Here is a 16,422-nt window from a genome sequence, read left to right as displayed (position 1 = left end):
AGACAGGGGCACACTCCAAGACTCAGACATCATTTACAAACGCAGCATTTGTGTTCAGTGAGCGCCAGATCAGAGGCAGTAGGAATGACAACACGTTATATTGATAGGTGCGTGAATTGGACCATATTGCTGTCCTGCCTGAGRCTTTCGAAATGTAACGAGTACATTTTGGATGTCAGGTCAAATGTATGGAGTAAAATGTCAATATTTTCTTRACAAATGTAGTGGAGTAAAAGTAWAAAGRAAAAGTAAAAATATCAYCGGTAAAGTACAGATACCCCCAAAAATACTTATTAGTACTTMAAAGTATTTATACTTAAGTACTTTACACCACTGGTGGTTTCACACCTTATGTAACTGCCATTCATACCCCAGCCTCAGCCCTTTACAAATGTCTAAAATGTATTGAAGGAAGAATAAAAGAGAAAAGCACTAGAAAGGTAACACGTATATTAGCTAATGCAATCGGCTTCGTAGGTCTAAATTGAATCCCAGCACCATCAGTTTTTCACTCAGTTATTTCACTCCCTCTTTCACTCCCCATCTATCCTTCGTGGCTTTGAATAACATTTAGAAGTGTCCAGAAGTCCCTAAAATAGGCCACATCTAGATAAGAACAAATCGGCGTCACAAATGGCGCCCTGTACCCTAACATTTAGCGCACTTACATAAGGAATAGGGTGCTATTTGGGACACAAGCAACTGAAGTAGAGCAGAGAGAGAGAGAGAGTGACTAATACCATTATGGTCCCTGACAAAACAACCATGTCTCACTTGATGATGCCTTACTTCTGACAGTGTGTGTGAGTAAACATTGTAAAAAAGAGGATTCATCAGATAGGTGCACGCGTGCGTGGCTGTGTGTGTGCTGTCTACGTCCATCACAGTAACTTGATATTTCTGGTGTTGTGTCATGTGAATGTTAAGTTTGGGACTGTTAGTCATGACTCATGTTGCATCGAAGGTCTATGTATGTGTGTCTGTGTGTGTGCGTGCGTGCCCATACGTGTGATGTCCTGACCGGGGCCTGTGTTATAGAGACAGTAGATCTCACCTGCTGTAAGAGAGAGGAGAGCAACTCTAGCCTCTGCTGTAGTTCCAGCCAATTCTGCCCCTCCTGACAGACGAGACAGACACGCGTGGACGGACGGACGGAGAGACAGAAGGAGAGGTGGGACACGGATGGCACAGCAAAATATAGATGAGAAGAGTTGAGAAGAGGTAGGCGAGGAGGGAGAAAGAGGTTAGGGATGAGCAGAAGGTACAGACAGAAGAAAGGCAGGGGAAACAAAGGAGTGAATGAGAGAAATGAGACGTCGGAGTACGATACAGAGACAGTCTAAGATCAGATTGAAAGATAACTAAGGGTAGCCCCCTGCCGTGTTTAGGGGAGGACAAACAGGACATTGATGGTAGGCTAAAGCCATAGATGTACTAGAGAGCTCATCTATCTTAACCCATGGTAAAACAGGCTTTGGGCCAAGTATCCCTATGCTGGTATACATATCTCTAGATTCGGCCCTCTATCCAACTCTATGGTTAAAGTGAAATATGAAACCATGAGTTCCTGTTCCGCCTCTCTCTGCTCACCTGTCCGTCACACAGCACCCCCTCCTGGACAGATGGGGTAATAGCAAGCGAGATGGGCGTGGATCCGGACTTTTCATTTTGGTCTTCCACTGGTTCCCCCTTTTTCTCGGTCTTTCTGTCCACCTCTTTTCTCTGTGGTCTCTTACTTTGCCTGTTCTTCTCCACTCTCTTCTCTTCTCTGTCATCTACTTTCTCTTCCAAACTCTTTCCTCCTCTCCCCAACCTCCTCTCCTTCACTCTCTCCTCCTCTCTTAATGTCGGCCTTTCCGTTAGTCTCTCTCTCTTTTTCAGTTCCGGCCCTTTCACTGACTCGATTGTCTCTCTCTCCGCCCCATCCTGACTTTTACTGCTCTGTCTGTCTCTCGGTCTCTCACTCGGTCTCTCACGATCTCCTTCTCTCTCATTCTGCCTCAGCTTCTCTTTCGGTCTGTCACTTTCTCGGTCTCTCCCTCCAGGACTTTTGATTGGCTCGTCCTCGGATGAGCTCACTACTTCTTTGCTGTTGGCTCGTCCAACCAGCCGGCTCAGTTTGGAGCGGAGCTTCTGCTCCAGTGTGTCTCCYGAGCCGGGCCCAGTGCTGCTGGTGGACAGGGGGTCAGGGGTCACGGGGTTACGGGCCGCAGAGTTAGGGCCCACAGTGTCCTGGTCCTCGGGGGTCATGGCCTCAGAGGAGGCTTTGGGGATAGGCACCACATCAGGAGCGGCCATCTCCTCACTCATGCCCCTCTTCAACAGGCCGTTCAGCAGGAAACTGTTCTCCTAAGGATGGAGAGAGAAAGAGAGTGACAGAGAGAGAATAAAGAGAGACCTTAAAGCGTATTTCTTTCTTTATGATAGTGTTGTAGTGCCACATAGCGTTGTGGTAATGTTTCTCAATAGTCTTACGAGGGTTGACCAATGACTTTACACATTTTTTCAGACATTTATAACAACTAGAACGTGGTGGAGAAAAGATGACTTCAAATCTAAAATCTCTGTAGCTTAATCGACTACCGTAAATGAGAAACGAGAACAAGATTGGTGTAGCTGCTACACGCGCCATATCTTCACATTTGAGTAAGTTTGAGTAATTTAGCACAGGGTTTTCCTGGGCACGTTTTGTAACCAACTTTGATTATTTGAATCAGCTGTGTAGTGCTAGGGCAAAAAACATGGACCTTAGTGGGGGCCCCAGGACCGAGTTTGGGAAACCCTGATTTAGGTGACTTACTGTCAGTGCGTTCAACTAAGGTGAGACAACCACATATCACAATCATTGTAAGTTAAACCGTCCTCAAGGCTTTGTGTGTGTCMTTCTCCCACCTGTACAGATTGTGCGTAGAGGGGCTGTGTGTGTGTCTGTGTGTGGGCCTGGTTCCCCGCCGCTTCCCTCTTGCTCTTCCTGCGTCTCCGCGACCTCTTGACCTGGTCGCTCTGCATGCTGTCCTCTGCCTCGCTACTATCCCCAGTCACCTTGGGGTTAAAGTTCACATCCAGCGCCTCCGGGCGGAGCGGGTACGAGGGGAAGTTCTGGTGTTGATGATGATGATGATGGTGGTGGTACTGAGCCTGCTGGGGATGAAGATGCGGGTCCGAGTTAGGGCCTTTTTTCCCCATCACGTTACAGAGGGGTTTGCGGGGGCGGGCMGAGGGTACCGACGAGGACTCTGAGTCAGAGTTGATGGTCTCAGTGTTGGTGTACTGGCCCGAGGAGGGCGAGGTGACCGGGAGGTGGACAGGGGTGTACGTCCACTCCGGGTCGTGTTGGGAGTCTGTGTAGTACGTCTCGTCTGAGAGTTTCCGCCGGAACTGGCGGAGCGCTGCCCCCCAGCCCCCCTCGTCGTTCTCCTGATCGGAATCAGAGCCCATCTCGTCGTAGGCCGAGACCACGCCAGACTCTTTCTCCAGGACGCTGAACACCAGCGACTTTCTCTTGGCCAGTAGGCRGGGACGGGAGTGCTGCGAGCTCTGCAGCGCAATCCAGTTCCCGTCGGGGCTCTGCAACACCGAAGACGCACCTGAACATACAAGCACAGACAAACGTAGAAAAACTTTACATGTGTGACAAACCACAGCATTCTTCCCGTGAGCTTAACGGTATTGGAATTGTCCTGTTTGCATGTAACATACTGTCGTTGACTGTACAAATAAGAGACGAGAAATGACTGACATGTCTTCGCGTGTAACAGTATGGACATGTCTCTGGGTTGAGTGCAGAGTGTTATGTGTCTGACTATCAGGAGGATTGCCATGGACGTGCCTCTGTCTCTAATGTGTGTGTGTGTGTGTGTGTGTGTGTGTGTGTGTGTGTGAGACTATGAAGGAGGCGTGTTTCAGCGTGTGTCTTACTCGAGTTGTCCAGGCGGTCCACACTCTTCCAGCTGGGCAGTGAGGAGGCCCTGGCCGTCTCCTTCTTCAGAGAGGCGTAGTCCTGTGCCCCGCCCCCTGCCCCCGCCCCCATTAGTGCCTCAGTGACCTTCTCTGGGGAGTCATCACTGGTCAGGGAGAACGCCGACCGCGACCTCTGTACACACGCGCACAAACACACAAAATACAAAACACACGTTAATGACAGGCTACGCACTTCAAAAACTACGAGTTTAGACAAGGTAACACAGAACGCTGGGTCTACCAGCCAAGGACAGCTTGAAATGGAACTGGCACAGCCGCAGAATTTTCTTCGGGTCAGCAATTTTCCCATGCTTCCGTTCCAGACAAACAACATTTGAGGATTAGGTGGAAAAGATTTGCTTGTTTGGATGGCTACGTGGATGACAGTGACTAGGTGCTGTTATTGACTGATCCAACTGAACGGGTTTGTTTGTTTGGTTAGAATCTCAGAAGGTATTCAAAGGAAATGGCAACTCGAGTTTGTGTTCCTCCGGGAGCCTGGTACAGTCCTCCGGGAGCCTGGACTTTCAGTGTATGTCCCAACCAATTGGCACCCTATTCTACATAGTGCACTACTTTTGACCCAGAGCCCTTCCATTTGGGACAGTGCGCCAGTCACATGGATGTGATTCCTATAAAGAGTCAGTAGGGGGCGTCAGAGAACTACAATACGGACAAGAACAGGGGAGCAGGGACTGATCTCTGTTCACTGACACACACACTCCCTCAGAGCTCATTCATAGCCTGTGTGTGTGTGTGTGTGGCTGTGTACGCATGACCGTATGTGTGTGCCTATGTGTTTGTCTGCGCACACTTTTGTGTGTGTGTGTGTGTGTGTGTGGTGTGTGTGTGTGTACAGAGAGCGTTGATAAAGGGAGCCCATCCCTCTGTGGACCAGGGAGTTGAGGAGAATCCCTGTGTATTCCGCAGCGCTTTGATCATGTGTGAATGTAACAGACGGGGAACGTGGCTTTGATTCCACACTGCTGCGCCTGCCTTACACCCACGGGACGATGACAAATCTCAGCAAGCTCCCCTCTGACTACCCCTTTGAAATTCTAACAGGCGTGTGGGTGTGTGTGTGTGTGTGTAGAGGTTTCCCAGGTAAGTTACTGTACAGCTCACAGGTACAAACCGGTGACAACCCTCAGTGGAAAAGAAATCATGCAAAAATCTGCCAATAGAATGGAAACACTTAAGTAAATGAGGGATAGAAAGTATATTAAAAGCAGGTGCTTCCACACAGGTGTGGTTCCTGAGTTAATTAAGCACTTAATATCCCATCATTCTTCGGGTCATGCCCSCYTAGGATGACAATGCCCCCATCCACAGGGCACGAGGGGTCACTGAAMGGCTTGATGAYCATGAAAACCATGTAAACCATATACCATGGCTGTCTCCGTCACCAGATCTCAACACAYTTGAACACYATTGAACTTATGATGGAATTTCTCGTGGAAGAATGGTGTCCMTATCCCTCCAATAGAGTTCCAGACACTTGTAGAATCRATGCCAAGGCGCATTGKAGCTGTTCTGGCTCGTGGTGGCGCAACAACACTTTATGTTGGCCTTTCATTTATGGTAGCAACCAGCCCTCAACCCTGTCTGTCCTCATATCTCATCACTAGGCACAGGAGTTTTTCCTGTCCTTGTGCCCTGACCAGGCCCTAGCTACAGACTATATTTAGGGCCCAGTTTTTCCTGGGTCAGGTCAAATGGTCAGGAAAAAGTGTAACGTGTATGTAATAGTATAGTTATACTTATATTGTGGAGCGTACTGCAGTGTAGTATGTAATAATTATAGTGGATTCTTAGTGTAGTAATCGTATATTATAGGTGGAGCTTACTGGCAGTGTAGTATAGTATATTATAGTGGAGTCTTAGTGTAGTATATGTATATTTATGTGGATCTTAGTGTAGTATAAGTAAGTAATAGTGGATCTTAGTGTAGTAATAGTATAATAGGGACTTACTGCGGTGTAGTATTAGATATATTATAGGGAGCTTACTGCAGTGTAGTATAGTAAGTGGAGCTACTGTCGTATAGTATATTATAGTGAGCTTACTGCAGTGTAGTGATAGTATATTATAGTGGAGCTTTACTGCAAGTGTAGTTAGGTAATAATGTGGAGCTTACTGTAGTAGTATGAGTAACAGTTCAAAAAAATAAAGGGAACACTTAAACAAACACAATGTAACTCCAAGTCAATCACACTTCTGTGAAATCAAACTGTCCACTTAGGAAGCAACACTGATTGACCTGTGTGGCCTGCTGGAGGTCATTTTGCAGGGCTCTGGCAGTGCTCCTCCTTGCACCAAGGCGGAAGGTAGCGGTCCTGCTGCTGGGTTGTTGCCTCCTACGGCCTCTCCATGTCTCCTGATGTACTGGCCTGTCTCCTGGTAGCGCCTCCATGCTCTGGACACTACGCTGACAGAAACAGCAAACGCTTGCCAACAGCCTCGCATTGATGTGCCATCCGGGATGAGCTGCACTACCTGAGCCACTTGTGTGGGTTGTAGACTCCGTCTCATGCTACCGCTAGAGTGAGAGACACGCCAGCATTCAAAAGTGACCAAAACATCAGCCAGGAAGCATAGGAACTGAGAAGTGGTCTGTGGTCACCACCTGCAGAATCACTCATTTATTGGGGGTGTCTTGCTAATTGCTATAATTTTCCACCTTTGTCGATTCATTTGCACACAGCATGTGAAATTCTATTGTCATCAGTGTGCTTCCTAAGTGGACAGTTTTGATTTCACAGAAGTGTGATTGACTTGGCAGTTACATTGTTGGTGTTTAAGTGTTCCCTTTATTTTTTGAGCGTTATGATTAAGAAGGGAGCTTAGTGTTTATAGTATATATAGTGGAGTCTTTACTGCAGTGTAGTATAGTAATTTATGTGGAGCTTACTGTAGTGTAGTATAATAAGTATATTAAGTGAAGCTTAGTGTAGTATAGTAAATTATAGTGGAGCTACTGGCAGTATATTATTATAGTGGCCTACTGCAGTATACGTAGTATATTATAGTTGGAGTCTTACTGCATGTGTATATAGTATATATAGTGGAGCTTACTGTAGTATAGTATATTATAGTGGAGCTTACTGTAGGTGTAGTATTGTATATTATAGTGGAGCTTACTGCAGTGTAGTATAGTACACTGCTCAAAAAAATAAAGGGAACACTTAAACAACACAATGTAACTCCAAGTCAATCACTTCTGTGAAATCAAACTGTCCACTTAGGAAGCAACACTGATTGACAATAAATTTCACATGCTGTTGTGCAAATGGAATAGACAACAGGTGGAAATTTTAGGCAATTGCAAGACAGCCCCAATAAAGGAGTGTTCTGCAGTGGTGACACAGACCACTTCTCAGTTCCTAGGCTTCCTGGCTGATGTTTTGGTCACTTTTGAATGCTGGCGGTGCTTTCACTCTAGTGGTAGCATGAGACGGAGTCTACAAACCACACAAGTGGCTCAGGTAGTGCAGCTCATCCAGGATGGCACATCAATGCGAGCTGTGGCAAAAGGTTTGCTGTGTCTGTCAGCGTAGTGTCCAGAGCATGGAGGCGCTACAGGAGACAGGCCAGTACATCAGGAGACTGGAGGAGGCCGTAGGAGGGCAACAACCCAGCAGCAGACCGCTACCTCCGCCTTTGTGCAAGGAGGAGCACTGCCAGCAGCCCTGCAAATGACTCCAGCAGGCCACAAATGTGCATGTGTCTGCTCAAACGGTCAGAACAGACTCCATGAGGGTGGTATGAGGGCCGACGTCCACAGGTGGGGGTTGTGCTTACAGCCCAACACCGTGCAGGACGTTTGGCATTTGCCAGAGAACACCAAGATTGGCAAATTTGCCACTGGCGCCCTGTGCTCTTCACAGATGAAAGCAGGTTCACAGCTGAGCACATGTGAGAGTCTTGAGACGCCGTGGAGAACGTTCTGCTGCCTGCAACATCCTCCAGCATGACCGGTTTGGCGGTGGGTCAGTCATGGTGTGGGGTGGCATTTCTTTGGGGGCCGCACAGGCCTCCATGTGCTCGCCAGAGGTAGCCTGACTGCCATTAGGTACCGACATAGAGATCCTCAGACCCCTTGTAAGACCATATGCTGGTGCGGTTGGCCCTGGGTTCCTCCTATATCAAGAATGCTAGACCTCATGTGGCTGGAGTGTGTCAGCAGTTCCTGCAAGAGGAAGGCATTGATGCTATGGACTGGCCCGCCCGTTCCCCAGACCTGATCCAATTGAGCACATCTGGAACATCATGTCTCGCTCCATCCACCAACGCCACGTTGCACCACAGACTGTCCAGGAGTTGGCGGATGCTTTAGTCCAGGTCTGGGAGGAGATCCCTCAGGAGACCATCCACCACCTCATCAGGAGCATGCCCAGGCGTTGTAGGGAGGTCATACAGGCACGTGGAGGCCACACACACTACTGAGCCTCATTGTTGACTGGTTTAAGGACATTACATCAAAGTTGGATCAGCGCTGTAGTGTGGTTTTCCACTTTAATTTGAGTGTGACTCCAAATCCAGACCTCCATGGGTTGATAAATTTGATTCCATTGATAATTTTTGTGTGATTTTGTAGTCAGCACATTCAACCATGTAAGAAAAAAGTATTTAATAAGAATATTTAATTCATTCAGATCTAGGATGTGTTATTTTAGTGTCCCTTTATTTTTTTGAGCACGTGTATATTAAAGTGGAGCTTACTGTAGTGTAGTATAGTATGTATATTAAAGTGGTTAGCTTAGTGTAATAGTATAATTATAGTGGCGCTTACTGCAGTGTAGTATAGTGTAGTATGTTATTAGTGGAGCTTACTTGGCATGTAGTATAGTATATTATAGTGGTAGCTTTAGTTGTATATATAGTATTGCGTATATTTATAGTGGAGCTTAGTTGTCATGTAACGGTTATAGTATATTATAGTGGAGGTACTGCAGGTGTAGTATAGGTTATATATTTTAAGTGGAGACTTAGTGTAGTATAGTATATTATAGTGGAGCTATGTTAGTGTAGTATAGTTATTAGTGGAGCTTAGTGTAGTGGTAGTATAGTATATTTAGTGGAGCTTATGCAGTGTGTAGTATAGTATATTAGTGGAGCTTAGTGTAGTGTAGTATAGTAATATATTATAGTGGATAGTGCTTAGTGTGTTGAGTGTGAGTATAGGTTATATTTAAGAGTGGAGCTTAGTGGAGGTGTATAGTATTATATTATATAGTGGAGCCTTAGTGTGTGAGTATAGTATTATAGTGGAGCTAGCTGTAGTATGTTATGTAGTTAGGTACGTGTGGATCTATATGTAGTGGTAGTGTAGTATAGTATATTATATGTGGAGCTATGGTACGTGTAATGTATGTATAGTATATTATGTGGAGCTGAGTGTAGTGTAGTATAGTATATTATATTGGATCTTAGTGTAGTGTAGTATAGTGTATATTATAGTGGACTTATGCAGTGTAGGTATAGTATATTAAGTGAGTTTAGTGTAGTGGGTATAGTGTATATTATAGTGGAGTGTAGTGTAGTATAGTAATATTTATACGTGGAGCTTACTGGCTAGTGTAGTATAGTATAGTTATAGCGGATCTTAGTGTAGTGTAGTTGTAGTATAGTATATTATAGTGGTCGGCTTGTGAGTGTAGTATAGTATATTATAGTGGATCTTAGTGTAGTGTAGTAGTATAGTAATTATAGTGGATCTTAGTGTAGTGTAGTATAGTATATTATAGTGGACTTGTGTAGTGTAGTAAGTATTATAGTGATTTAGTGGTAGTGTTAGTAGTATAGTAATATTATAGCTGGCGCTTAGTGTAGGTAAGTATAGTTATATTATGTGGAGCTTACGCAGTGTAGTATAGTATAATTATAGTGGAGCTTAGTGTAGTGTAGTGTGTTATATTATAGTGGAGCTTAGTGTAGTGTAGTTATAGTATATTATAGTGGATCTTGTGTGAGTGTAGTATAAGTAGTATGTATAGTGGAGCTTACTGCTTGTAGTATTATATATAAAGTGGAGCTTAGTTGAGATAGCTATAAGTTATAGTTGCGCTTACTGCAAGTGTGTAGTATTATTATATGTATAGTGGAGCTTACTTGCCGTGTAGTAATATGTATAATTATAGTGCGATCTCTAGTGTATGTGTTAGTATAGTGGAGCTATCTGCAAGTGAGTGTGTATACGTGAGCTTATTGTGGAGTAGGTATAGCCTTGGTAGTGAGGTGCAGTTGCCTAGTGTAACGTAGTGAAGTGTAGTGTAATGTAGCGTACTATAGTGTAGTGTATTGCAGTGAAGTGTGGGGTAGTATAGTGTAGGGTAGCGTACGGTAGCGTACGGTAGTGTAACGTAGCATAGTGTAGGGTAGGGTAGTATAGTGCAGCCTAGTGTACTGTAGAATACTGTAGTGTAGTGTGTTGCGGTTCAGTATAGTACAGTGTAACATAGCTTAGTGTAATGTAGTGTAGTAAAGTGTACTGTATTGTAATGTAGTGCAGTGTAGTGTAACGTATTGTAATATAGTGCAGGGTAGCGTAGTGTAATGCAAAAAAGCAAAGTGTGTAGCGTAATGTAGCGTAATGTAGTGCACGGTAGCGTAGGGTAGCGTTAGGGAATGTAGCGTAGCCTCCTGTAGTGAGGGCTTCCACCCAGACTGACCCAGAGGGAGTAGGAGCTCTTGAGGTGGGCCTGGTTGGCCTGGGCCAGGGTGCTSTGAGGGTGCTGGCTGGGGGAGGACAGCTCACTGCCCTGAGGCTGGCCCTGGCTCGGTCTCTGGGGCCACACAAAGTCATACTCTGTCTGCATCTCGGAATGCTTCCTCCTCTGGATGATCTGGGAGAGAGAAGGAGAGGGGGGAGAGAGAATGAGAGGGAGGAGAGGGAAGGAGAGAGAAGGAGAGAGAAGGAGAGAGAAGGAGAGAGAAGGAGAGAGAAGGAGAGAGACAGATACAGAATGAAAGAGGGCAATGCTAATGTGATGTCACCAAAAACGTCACACCAAACATAAAATGTACTTTTTGTACGATGGTTGTGGCCAGTTCCTCTATAAGCTCTTCTTTGTGGTCCCGTAGGTAGCGAGCCTCATTCTGCTTCTCCTGCAACACAGAGACGTCAAAGCCCGGTCAGAATTACCGTCAAACAAGCTTTTCTACAAGCACTAAAACCAAACCTCATCCCAATGGCTCCAAACCAAAAGAGACAGGGAGAGAGGGATAGAAAGAGAGAGAGAGAGGGATGGATGTATCGGGAGAGAAAGAAGGGAGGAAGAGAAGGAGTGTTGTCTCACCAAGCTGTCACTGAATTCCTCTGCGTTGGCGATGGCTTCCTCTATGGCCTCCTCAGCAACGCGCAGGGCAACCGTGAGGGTCTCTGCCATGCTGTGCCCTGCCAACACACGCACCAACACGTTTACTTACAGCCCTCTCAGGAGAGGTCATTACCTAAATGGCAGATTTAATTAGAGATACAGTATACTAGACAAACAAAACATTACCGTTGCAGAGAAAATGCAATTAGTGCTGTCTGAGTGTGTGCGCGAGTCTCTCGCTCTCTCTCTGTATGTGAGCGCATTTGTGTTTGGGAGTCTGTTTTAGAGGGGCAGATAAACCACGATGGTCTTGTCTATTTGCTGTGTGACTCATGTCAGGGGTGTGGAGTGCTGCTGTGTTGACTCATGTCAGGGCTGTGCTGCTGTGGTGACTCATGTCAGGGCTGTGGTGACTCATGTCAGGGCTGTGTGGAGTGCTGCTGTGTTGACTCATGTCAGGGCTGTGCTGCTGTGGTGACTCATGTCAGGCTGTGGTGACTCATGTCAGGGCTGTGGTGGCTCATGTCAGGGCTGTGGTGGCTCATGTCAGGCTGTGTGGAGTGCTGCTGTGTTGACTCATGTAGGGCTGTGGTGGAGTGCTGCTGTGTGACTCATGTCAGGGCTGTGGTGGGAGTGCTGCTGTGGTGACTCATGTCAGGGCTGTGGTGGAGTGCTGCTGTGGTGACTCATGTCAGGGCTGTGGTGGTGTGCTGCTGTGGTGACTCATGTCAGGGCTGTGGTGGAGTGCTGCTGTGGTGACTCATGTCAGGGCTGTGGTGGAGTGCTGCTGTGGTGACTCATGTCAGGGCTGTGGTGGGAGTGCTGCTGTGGTGACTCATGTCAGGGCTTGGTGACTCATGTCAGGGCTGTGGTGGAGTGCTGCTGTGATTACTGTGATTCAGTGGCCGACTGGGAGGGTCACAGACCTCTGGAACAAGAGGACCATGCAGCAGTACTGCTGTGTCATGCTGTGGCTATATGCAATAAGCTAGTATGATGAAACAGATATAGCTAGTATGACCATTAATCATTGGTTGGGTTCTATATCAGGTMGTGTACCTTCACTCTGCCTGTAGAAGGTTGAGTCACTGCCACAGACGCTGCCATCGTTGTCATTGCTTCCGTCGTGAACACTGCTTTCTACAGGGGAGACAGAGACAGAGTGAGAGAGACACACAGAGAAAGAGAGAAAAGAAGGAGCGAGAACAGCGAGCAACTCACTGCTTTCTGCAGTTGGAGACAGACACAGAAGTTAGAGGTCAGAGGTTAGCTACGGACTGTGGGAGGAACCTCGGCTCACACAAAGAACCTAACCACAGCCTCATCAGGAGAGGAGAGCAATGATACGAAACAGGAGGAAACAGCAGAGCAGAGAACCTACGACACTGCCCCAATTCATTTCAACACATCCCTGAACCCATTCTGTCAGCCGTGTGTTGTGTACTGTAGTGTATGTGTGTGTGTGTGTGTGTGTGTATGAGCCGGGGGTGTGTTCGCCTGTGTAGTGTCATCGCTTCATAAACCACACCCCATTGCAGAGGGCCATTTGTTGGCAGACATGTATCCCATAGGGCCATCTGTTTTCTCCAGGAGGTCTTTCATTGACATTTTAGGTCCTCTCACGGGAACAATCGACTTCCTTCAATTAGCAGCTAAGATCCACAGCTCTGGGACGAACACCGGTGGTACAGCTGAAATGATCACCCTGCCACAGCCTGTGCCTCTGAAGTACTGGACTGAACTGTGTGTGTGTGTGTGTGTGTGTGTGTAGAGAGGCTGAGGCTGTGACGACTTCAGCGGTGACACAAAACACTCGGAACCTAGCAGTGGGAGTCACAGCAGGCCACTAGGACTCCTCTGAGTGTCTGTGTGCAGTGAGGCTGAAACTGCAGTGACATTTGGGACAAGGCGAGCAGACAGACTTGCTTGTGCTGGTCTGTCTGTCTGTCTGTAGTGGGACTCTGCTTGGTCAGGCATAGGACAGGTTGACTTGTGTTTGAACAGTTTTAGTCCTGTCCGGCTTAGAGGGAGTGGTGAGTCTTTCAGTTCTTCTTTGATCCGACAAGAACTCCCACCAATGACATCCTCATCCACATCACTGTCCTGTGTCCTCCCGGCCTTCCTCTTCCTCCCCTGTTCCRCCTCCTCTTTCTGTCATCTTTCGACCGTCCCACCACTCCTCTCTGGAATACGTTTGTCCATTTGATGGCTTGTTTTCCCCCCTCTGATAATAAGTGAGATTCGTGGCCCCACAACTCCACCACAGCGTAATGGTTTAAGTCAGCTTCCTGAATGTGTCTCGAGCGCTTCAGGTCAGCTCCAAGGCCTCGCTCTCCTCTGCTCTGTTTTAGATGCAGGGTGTGTGTGTGTGTGTGTGCCTGCTCATTGTGACTTAAAAGGAGAGAGACAGCCAACAACAACATGCAGTATATTACCCAGCATAAATAAAGCCTGAAATCATGGATGCAGTAGGACGGGGAGATACACTGGCACCGCCGACGATGACCGCATCCTAATGAAGGTAATGGAGCAACAACAACGCCCTGTAAACAAACAGGATCACAAGACGGAGGCTGTGTGGTATTTTGTTTACTGACACAGTGACGCTTTTCCGTTTCTCTCACTTTCCTTCTCTTTTTGTCTACGTCTCTCTCATTCACACACACACACACACATTCTGAGGATATGAGAACTAGATGTATGTGAAAGTGAGTGATTCCCTGGGTAACAASAGTGACATTGTTGCAGGTGACCCTGTCTGTCATCTTTCACAGCAAGAACATGTCCACCGACTGACGCTTCACCGTCCAGGCAGACAGTCAGACCGAACACGTGAAACCCGCAGATTTAACCATGACACAACACCCCGCCACGGCATGCACTGTCATGACCCTCTCCTGAATTGTTTCGACCCTCCCAAGCTTTCACGCCGAACAGAGCCCCTCCCCACCTGCACTGGGCGTGTCCTCCTCAAACCAGGAAGCTTACGTCATCTCATGTCTGTTTATTCCAGAGAGATGGAGAGAGATCTATATTCACTGTTCCTGTTTCATTTCTTCTCATTGACCACGGTCTCACCTTTTCCCCACAGACGGCTCGGGAGGGGAGTCACTCGATATCACCATGACTACCCTGCCGACGGCTGTGTGTGTGTGTGTGTGTGTGTGTGTGTGTGTGTGAGACACTCCTGTCGGTAAAGCTCCACTTAAAAGGTGAAGTTCCTCCAGCAGCAGTCCAGACAGCTAGCTTTCAATTATATTAGAGCATCTGCCATCGCACGCTTTCCCAGCATACCCACACACACCACGCAGCTTTCAGCAATGACTGGGCCTTCATTTACACCATGGCAGCTCACACACCAACAGTAAGAGAAAGAGAGAAAAAGAGAGAGAAAGAGAGAAAAAGAGAGAGAGAAAAAGAGAAAAAGAGAGAGAGAGAGAAAAAGAGAGAGCGAGAGAGAGAAAAAGAGAGAGCGAGAGAGAGAAAAAGAGAGAGCGAGAGAGAGAAAAAGAGAGAGCGAGAGAGAGAAAAAGAGAGAGCGAGAGCGAGAGCAAGAGAGATTATGAATGAGAAATGCAAAGACAAAGTAAACCTGACCGCTCCATCTGCTGCATGTTGTAGTGAAACATACTGGCCAACAGGGGCACTGCAGATCAGGTGCCATTAGGGGTTGAGATGTAATGGGCATGGTGGATTTCAGTTCTCCACCTACTAATTCTGTTCTGACACCGACACCGCCTCTGCAATGGTGTGTGCGTGTTGGTTTTTATGTGTCCTTAAACCTCTTCAAACATCTGACAGACAGTGACAGATGAATATGTCTTTGACATCAGAGTCACTTAAGGTCACATCATGACATCACCTCAGGCTTCTGTGGGACCGTAGCACTACACTATGCCATCCCGTAAACAAACAGGCACACACACACATACATACACACAAACCCAGCACGTGCACACGTACTGACACACAGACCACACACACACAGAAAAACACAAATGTGCATAAACACACACAAACAAACATGCACACACACACAACTACTCAATCCTGACAGACATTCGCAGATTACACTCTGGTGTCTTTGGCATTGCGTGTTTCGCCACACACACACACACACCACACACACACCACCACACACAACACACACACACACACACACACACACACACACACACACACAACACCACACACACACACACACACACACACCACACACACACACACACACACACACACACACACACACACACACACACACACACACACACACACACACACCACACACTTCAGGACAGGGCTGTGTGTGAGTCACTAATGTTCAAGACCAGAGGCAGCAGCAGGAAGCAGGAGAGACAACCAAGGTCAACAGTCACTGATTCACTGGTTGGCTAGGGCTATACGTATAGTACCTATAGTACAACCACAAGGCGCTCACCGAACCAACTGATGTCATGACATTTGTCACGTTTCAGGCCGACTACATTGTAGCCACTGCATTGCATGGAGCATGGTTGCGTGTCACGCCGCTGACTGTGCAGGCAGGCATCAGATTGCTAAATCATATTGTCGGATAGCTCATAATGTTAAACGCCTGTCGGGCGTGGTGCGATCTGGCAGGCGTCTGCAATGTAGTCAGCCTGGAACGCGGCCACCGTGGTTTGTTTGACCTCACTTCTCACGGGACCACAATTGTTGAGTCAGCATTGTTTCCACATCATTGTCGCCGTACCTTATCCAAACGACCACGTTCGTCAGCGTTGTGTCACTGAATTCGTGTTTGTGACAACACAATAAAATATCATCGAGGCTGGATGTTGATCTGATGTCTTTGCCCAGTGGGATGGTCTGGGACGTTGGAGTCCTAAGATTGTGCCGACGGAGAAGGGTGACATCTTACGAGTTCTAACCCAACTTTGCTATATAGTGACTTCAATTAATCACGTTTCTCTTTACTTTTGTACAGAAAGTTCATAGTATCATCACATATGATCCCCAAGCACTTCTGGACATCCGATCGAAAGCTACTAACCTCGATTTGACTTCAAATATGACTTCCACTGACTCAGCTGTTCCACTTGTTCATACCGGACCCTATTCCTTTTTCCATGGGCTACAAAACACTGCAGGCGTAGATGGGGAG

The 16,422-nt window shown here is 47.0% G+C and overlaps 1 protein-coding gene across 2 annotated transcripts in view; it reads right to left on the bottom strand.

The window, feature by feature from the left end:
* Nucleotides 1-16,422, bottom strand: part of LOC111973414 (rab effector MyRIP-like) — a 151,802-nt gene that overhangs the window by 8,722 nt on the left and 126,658 nt on the right. Inside the window, exons 5-12 of one of the 2 annotated variants that reach the window (XM_024000781.2) lie at nt 12,339-12,419; nt 11,259-11,356; nt 10,987-11,067; nt 10,632-10,805; nt 3,919-4,093; nt 2,893-3,587; nt 1,591-2,349; nt 1,055-1,117 (exon numbers count right to left, since the gene is read on the bottom strand). In XM_024000781.2, the coding sequence (XP_023856549.1) occupies nt 1,055-1,117; nt 1,591-2,349; nt 2,893-3,587; nt 3,919-4,093; nt 10,632-10,805; nt 10,987-11,067; nt 11,259-11,356; nt 12,339-12,419 (2,126 nt within the window). The remainder of the gene's footprint in view (nt 1-1,054; nt 1,118-1,590; nt 2,350-2,892; nt 3,588-3,918; nt 4,094-10,631; nt 10,806-10,986; nt 11,068-11,258; nt 11,357-12,338; nt 12,420-16,422) is intronic. The other variant, XM_070446720.1, reaches the window with a different exon arrangement.

Source organism: Salvelinus sp. IW2-2015, linkage group LG14 (genome assembly GCF_002910315.2).
Source record: "Salvelinus sp. IW2-2015 linkage group LG14, ASM291031v2, whole genome shotgun sequence".
In the NCBI taxonomy this organism is placed as follows: Eukaryota; Metazoa; Chordata; class Actinopteri; order Salmoniformes; family Salmonidae; genus Salvelinus; species Salvelinus sp. IW2-2015.
Note: the sequence above shows the minus strand (reverse complement) of the source record. Positions and strands in the feature narration are given on the sequence as shown.